The sequence below is a fragment of the Hydra vulgaris genome, chromosome 03 (genome assembly GCF_038396675.1).
Source record: "Hydra vulgaris chromosome 03, alternate assembly HydraT2T_AEP".
In the NCBI taxonomy this organism is placed as follows: domain Eukaryota; kingdom Metazoa; phylum Cnidaria; class Hydrozoa; order Anthoathecata; family Hydridae; genus Hydra; species Hydra vulgaris.
In genome coordinates this window covers 64,752,103-64,759,904 of record NC_088922.1, presented here as the reverse complement: position 1 = coordinate 64,759,904, position 7,802 = coordinate 64,752,103, and the positions used below count along the sequence as shown (strand labels likewise).

General features: G+C 26.8%; 1 protein-coding gene across 1 annotated transcript; it reads right to left on the bottom strand.

The window, feature by feature from the left end:
- Nucleotides 1–4,527: 4,527 nt before the first annotated feature.
- On the bottom strand, nt 4,528–6,488 carry LOC136077810 (uncharacterized). The gene is made up of 2 exons (XM_065791967.1): nt 6,234–6,488; nt 4,528–5,996 (listed from the first exon to the last, which is right to left on the bottom strand). Exons 1-2 carry the CDS (start codon nt 6,457–6,459, stop codon nt 5,380–5,382), a joined length of 843 nt encoding a protein of 280 aa, XP_065648039.1. The 5' UTR covers nt 6,460–6,488; the 3' UTR covers nt 4,528–5,379.
- Nucleotides 6,489–7,802: the final 1,314 nt, after the last annotated feature.

Below are 7,802 nucleotides of genomic sequence, written 5' to 3'. Positions count from 1 at the left end.
CGAAAATGTACACTATCCGAAAATAACTTTAGACGTGTGCTGCCCGTTGTTCTCATCACTTGCTTATTATATATATATTTTTATTTTATTTTGAATATATTTCATCAATAAACAAATAGTTTTACAATGTAAAAAAAAAAAAAAATATATATATATATATATATATATATATATATATATATATATATATATATATATATATATTCTTTAAATTCTGACAGGAACAAGCAGAAGACAATACGTTTTATCACCTTGCTCCTTAGGTAGCGAATTAGTTTACTTTACACTTTAAATTCATAAAATATATAAGTATAAAATAAGTTCTTACATATTTAAGAGTTGAATATACACATACATATTAGTAAATATATAACAGGATAAAAAAATACATAACAAAACGAGTTAAAATTACAAAAAAACGTTTTTACTGGTTAGATTTAACAAATATTGTTCCAGTGTTTTTTTTTAAAGCTTTAATTGTGGTAATAGATTTTATGTCATTATTCAGAATCAAATTCCATCGATGTGGACCACGACAAGTAATTGAGTAATCCGAATTTTGAGGTGTTGTTGACGGAATGTAAAAATTGTTTATAAAATGTCTTGTTAAATATCCGTGAATAATTAAGTGAAATATGGTTGAAAATATGACGGAAGCATGCTGTTGTGAAGTTTAAACATAAACAATAAATTTTGATATATATTTAGTTTGTACACATTTCAAGCATTAACTTCTTTTAGTAAAAGTTTAGCGTATGCATATCTGTTTGCATTAAAAATTAACCGAGTCGCTTGTTTTTGTTTGCTATAAATTTTTTTTAATGAAGACTACTGATTACAAGCTATTGCCCAAATTATAATAACTAATATAGCTATGAATAAATGAAAAATAAAAACTTTTTAGGCACATATTATTCAAAAGGTGCCTTGTTTTGAACACGATTGAACATGATGAACAACCCAAAGTTGAACAGATTTTATTTTCTATTAATTTAATATGATTTTTCGAATTTAACAGTAGAAAAAATGTAATTTAATTTGTTACCATAAAAAAAATTTTTAGTATCATCCGCAAAGAAAATAAAATTTAGGAATTTAACTCATAGTTAACATCAGAAAGTTATTACTACCTGATGTTAACTATGAGTTAACATCAGGTAGTAATAACTTAACTAACCCAAAGAAAACATCAAATTTAGAAAAGACCTTACGGCGATCATGAATCAATCAGGAATGTATTGAGCCCTAAATAAAATTTTAAAAAGCATGAATTTTTTTAATTTTGGACACTATCTAATCAAATTTGAAATAGATAGTTGTGGTATGTGACAAAAATCACATAGCTTTTGGATTTTTGATTGATACTATTATTACCAATATAGTTTTGAAGAAAAGTGTTAAAGAAGTTTTCAAGCAATTCCCTAGAGATATCGATTATTCAAAACTTCATGAAACTTTCATGGTTGATGACTTTTCAAAAGAAAAGTCCAGAAATAAAACTGTTTATTAGTTTGGTTTTTATTTCAAATGTTCACTTGTTTATTCATTTTTGTTTAAATAATCAGTTTTTAAATAAAATACAATAAAAAGTGAAAGGTTTTTGAAAACCTTAATTTTTTCCGTAAGAAGTTTATAAATGTTCACAGAAATATGTAGATTTTATAATTTGTGTATAATAGTTTATTGTTTTCTATTAATTAGTTTATAATAATTTTAAAAGGACTAACCATAACTTATATATTTAACAAAAGTATTTAAGGGCCCCGAAACTTGACTCTGTCTAGGGCGCTCTATATGATAAATTCGGCCCTACTCTAGTTAAGTATGAATGTACTTTTCTACTTTTCGTGAAAATGTTTCTAATGGAATAGGGTAACTTTTAATTTAAAGAATCAAATTCAAAAAAAAGATTTATTCTTCTTTTTGTTTTTGCTAATTTAGCAGTCACGTGTTGTTAAAAAACTGTGAAAAATCCTAGACTAAAGTGAAAACCATAATTTATTTACACTGTTTTTTTAATAATGAACATTTAGTAACTGTTGGATCCAGATAAAATGTCTTTTGCAAATAATTGTATTTGGCCTGTAAGGTATTTTTTCTCGTGGAAAAACATTTACCCAACTATAAAATTCTTATTTTTTTAGAAAGATGCCGGAAAACGTTTTCTTTATTTTCCTTATTACAATCACCATAACAGTTAGTCGCGCGACTTGATTTAATCATTGTTTAACATGATTTAATCGTTGTCTCCTTTTTTTTTTGTCTCTATAGTAAAAAATATGTTTTTTTTTTAAAATAGTTAAGTAAGACGTTGCTTGCCATTACTAATTCAAAATAACTTAAGAGCACTGTGAACCTCCAGATTTACGCGTTTACGATAACTGTTAGTACAACCAAGGTTTGAATGAATGAGAATTGTGAACATTTTATTTGTAGTTAATAAGAGTTTATAAATATCAACATATACTAAAAAAGATTTGTTTTATATACTGTTAGCTTAGCTTTATATTATTTGCTAAATTAGCTTTATACACAATATACTGCTAGTACTGAAAAGCTTTAAGTTGTTTGCATATTTTTGTTTGTTATTAAGTTGCATTTTATGTTTGTTACTAAGTTACTTACATATGTAAGTAACTTAATTATTATTTTAATTATAATTAATTTTATGTTTGTTATTAAGTTACTTACATATGTAAGTAACTTAATAACAAACATAAAATGCAACTTAATAACAAACAAAAATATGCAAACAACTTAAAGCTTTTCAGTACAAGCAGTATATTGTGTATAAAGCTAATTTAGCAAATAATATAAAGCTAAGCTAACAGTATATAAAACAAATCTTTTTTAATATATTTTATTTATAAACTCTTATTAACTACAAATAAAATGTTCACAATTCTCATTTCAATTCTTGAACCTATAGCTATGTACATAGCTATAGGTTCAAGAACAGAACCTTGTAAAAGAACTCAGGTTGTATTTAGGAATTCACTTTGATGACCGTCATTACTAAATTGTTGGCGATTTGATAATTAGCTTTCAAACCATATTTTAGCTTTGTTAAGCCATAGTGTTTACTTTTAAGATTTAAATGGGCAATTCCACATCAAATCACCCAGTCCATTGAACCATGTGTCTTCCTTTTGTGTTATATTTTGACATATTATTCCTAATTATAAAAAAATATTGCATGCAAAATTTCAGCTAAAAAAGTTTAGCGGTTGACAAGATATTGCAATTTTAATACTGACCTGGTTTCCCAAAATGACCCGGTTTTCATAACACTCTGAAAAAACATTTTCCATAAAATAATAAGAAATAAAAATGGCAAAAACATGAAAATAAACATATATAATGTTTTTTTGATGCTGAATTCAATAAATGTACTTAAAATGCTAAAATATAAAAAGAACATGCATAAAAATTATTAAAACAACTAGTTTTTATAAACCAACTTTGGGGCCCAATATCTCAAAACACCCCCATCAAAAAAATTTTTTTTTGCTGTTAATATTTTCAGCTGTTTATAATCTTACTAGGCACAAAAAATCTAACTGGAAAAACAACTAAAACATACGGAACTTTAATTTCAAAGATGTATTACTTTTTTAAGAAATTCCCAAAAAATATTTGTAAATAAAATAAAGTTAATCGTAATTTAAAAAGTTACTTAAATATACAAGATTTGTAAAGGTATCAAAGATGAAAGTTATTTTGACTGTGTTTGTAATAGTTACAATATTGCTCTTATTTTACTTGTACTTCCTCTATTTCAGCATTTTCAAACAGATATTTTCTACCGGAACTAGAGCAAGCTTGTGGAACAGATAACTTTTTCAATATGTTGGTGTTTGGAATAAAACAGTAGTCGTCTCTTTCAGGCCATTTAAAACAGATTGATGGACCATTTGGATGAAGAAACTTAACTTTAGCATCAACTTCTTCCAAGTTGGTTTTAGTTACAATGCCGATCCACCACTTATCATCACAGACTACAGCGATATAACAACCTAAAGTGACAGTATCAAGTTGAGATATGTCTTGTTTCTTTTTAAGATTTTGGATTATTGTATAATTAGTTTCTGTACTACACCTCTTTGCCCCAACCTTGTTATCTCCAAGATGTATAAATTGATGAAAGCTACGAGTACCAGGTAGAGTTGTTACACCAGTGTACCTTTCTTTTTGCTCTTCACGTTGCAATTGTAAGTCCAATCCTTTTATGTAAATGAAGTTAACAACTTTGATTTTATCAATACAAAATTCATACATAGCTTCTGATGTGAGAATTTGGTTTCTGTACGGTCGTCGTAAACTTTCTTTTGCTGTTAACCTTTTTACAGTACCACCAATCCCATCGCATGGTGACTTTCCGTGGGACGTGGCAAAAAAGTTCCATTCAATTTTAAGGCAAAATTCGCTCTCTAGTTGACATAGATTGTAAAAGCTTTTACAATTTTTGTTCTGTCCTGTCGAACAAAATGAATAAATGTAATTTGGACAGATTGGAAAATTTTATTTTTAATATTGGTATGATTAGTTGGAATATTTTGTAAACATAAGTTACATCATGTATAATGTCATCTGATATAAAACAGTAAGAAATATGTTTCAGTTCACCTTTATCATCTTTATAGTATATGACTAATGGATGTAAAGAACATTGTTGGGTGTTCCAATGATAGCTCTGTATTTCATCTTGGACAACAAAAACATAATTTTCAGCAAAGTCGCCAATAATGATAATGTTTGATTGATCCATATATTGTTTAATTTGGTTAAGGTACTGTGATTGAGAGTGAGCAATAAAAGAATAAGCTTGTAGCTTTTCAAAACAAGATGCTAATAGTTCAACAAACGTTGGAACATCAGCTGTTAAACTTAATAGTGTTGCACGGTCAGTAGTTTGCCATTGCTTGTAGTGTATCTCAAAATCATCTTCGTATTCTCCAAAAATCTCATACAAATATTTGGTGAGGGTTTCTTTACCAGGACAATCATCACACTGTGCAAGCATGCATTCTTTGTTTTCTACTGAGCAAACGGTTTTTGAAAGTAAGTCCTTATACTTTAGTCATATATTTAAAGCATCTACTAGCAATATGGCATTTTGGTGATAAGAACAAACACAAACAGAATGTGTACCACTTGCCCCTGGCAAAATGCACCACTTTGGTCTAAGTGAAGCAAATTTTGAGTAACTTATTTGTATTTCTGGATTGTTTTCTTTGTATAATAAAAATAGTTCCTTTAAATTACACAAAAGCAGTTTTTTTTGTTTATGGACGTTCTTTTGAATGCTAACATAATCTTTTTTTCCAGGCATAGTTCTACATAAATCACTTGAATCATAAAAAAGTTTAACAGAATCTTCTATTTCTTTTTGAAAGACTTTCCCTTTATACAAAGCCAACAATCCTTTTTATTAAAAAGTTGTCTAGCCTTTTTTGCTTGGTATTCTGTAACTGCAAAGTTATTTTGTACTTCTAATATTGACCAACTTGAGGGTGCCAGTGTTAGAAGTTGAACAATAGTTCTTTTGTCAGAACATAGAATTTTTTCTTTTATCAAGCTCATAATTTCATTAAAGTTTTCAGCCTTCTTTTTAATGTCATTTGGTTCATAACACAGTTTTGAGGGAGCATTGAATTGACTTTCAGTTTTTCTAGTAAGGTTACTTACCATTTCGTTGATGCGCGCAACTTTTCGCTTTCCTTCTGAGAGTATATGTTTTGATGACTTTGAATGAGATTTTAGAGGAGATATATTAAAATTTTCAAGTTCTTCATTGATCTCCTGTCTTTTTGATTTGAATGATGATATTAGAAAATCTTCATCTTGTTCACCCTGTCTTTGCTTCTCTTCTTTAAGATCTGCTTTTTTGGCAATCTTTTGCTTACAGGGTTTGCAAAGTTTCTTCCCAGGAGCAATATTTAAGCTACTTCTCATCATGTCTTGTGACTCATTTATCGTAACTACTCTAAGATTTTCTAAAAGTAATTGAATTGTATATATAATTGCATATAGCTTTATGTATTTTGTATATAGTATAATTGTATGTATAGTTGTATATAGCTTGTATGTATGTATGTATATAATTGTATGTATAGTTGTATATAGTTGTATATAGCTTATCTGCACAATTGTTTAAAACTTTGTTTATATTTTGGAAAACACAAATTAAAAAAATATATATATTAAAATACTTAAATTCCACTTTTACTTACTTGTAATTTTCTTTGTATGTTTTTTGAATGGATCACAGCATGCTTTCTGCCATATAGGATACATTTTCAAATAATTTGTAGCATGTTTTTCACATAATGTTGTTAAGTTTGATAGTTCAATGTTACAGCGTAATGATATAGCTATTTTTTCTTCGTTGCTTAAAGTTCCAATAACATCTTGTTGGCCTTTGCATGCATCTGATGTCATTAACCCAATAGAACACATCTTATAATAAACTACTTTGTATAAATGTATTTCCTAAAAAAAAGAGAATTCTCCTACTTAAATAAAAGAATTTTCCTACTTAATTTTTAGTAAAAAAAAAAATTTAATATAGAAATAATTCAAACCTTTTCAGAATCCCACAGTTGTATAATTTTTTACACTGATAGATATTGTTAATTTTCTTTATAGATATATTTATATATATATATACAATTTATATATATATCAAATTGTTAATTTGTTAAAATTTAAATAAAATTTACGAATGCTGTTTTTTAACTGAACTTTTTATAAACTAGTTATTATAAACTTTTACAAAAGTTGTCAAAATTTTAAAAACAAATGCATATCCATATCACACTAATTCAGTTTTTATATAAAACAAAATAGGATTTTTTTTTCAGTTGTTAAATTCAAATAACTAAGTTATCATATAATTAAGACTTCCTTAAATATAACAAAATTGTTTTTTTCTTTTAAGGAGTCTTTTAACTAAATATAATATTTTACAGAATTCTATTTGAAAGTTTTTTAAAATAGCTTATTGAAAATTTGATACATCTTTGAAATTAAAGTTCCGTATGTTTTCAGTCATTTTTCCAGTTAGATTTGTTGTGCCTAGTAAGATTATAAACAGCTGAAAATATTAACAGCAAAAAAATATTTTTTTTGATGGGGGTGTTTTGAGATATTGGGCCCCAAAGTTGTTTTATAGAAACTAGTTGTTTTATTAATTTTTAAGCATGTTCCTTTTATATTTTAGCATTTTAAGTACATTTATTGAATTCAGCATCAAAAAAACATTATATATGTTTATTTTCAAGTTTTTGCCATTTTTATTTCTTATTATTTTAAGAAAAATGTTTTTTCAGAGTGTTATGAAAACCGGGTTGTTTTAGGAAACCAGGTTAGTATTAAAATTGCAGTATCTTGTCAACCTCTCAACATTTTTAGCTAAAGTTTTATAGGTTAACTTTTCTTTTTAAGATGCAACAGTTAAAGAGGTTTTTAAAAAATTTGAAGACACATGGTTCAAAATTTTCTAAATTTTGGGTGATTTGATGCGGAATTACCCAAATACGACAATCGACCGCATCAAATGCTTTTAATTGTTTAATAAAAGCGACTAATTATAGAGATTTTTCAAACGATTTGTATTATTTTATTTGTAATATTTATTTGTAAAATCTATATAATTAGACGATTCAAATTGTGCGAATCATTTAATAGAATGATTCGTACAAATTGAATAAGGGCATGTTCAGCTAAACTACCTTTTCTAAAAACTGCAATACTCCCGGTACTTATCATTATAATAATTGTTTTTAAAATATAGAAAAGTG

What these genes read in the sequence shown, in the direction of transcription:
- LOC136077810 (XM_065791967.1), bottom strand. Translation starts at nt 6,459, where the DNA reads ATGTGTTCTATTGGGTTAATGACATCAGATGCATGCAAAGGCCAACAA. An exon ending in ACATACAAAGAAAATTACAA is followed by an intron (nt 5,997 to 6,233) that starts GTAAGTAAAAGT and finishes AATTACTTTTAG; the next exon opens with AAAATCTTAGAGTAGTTACG.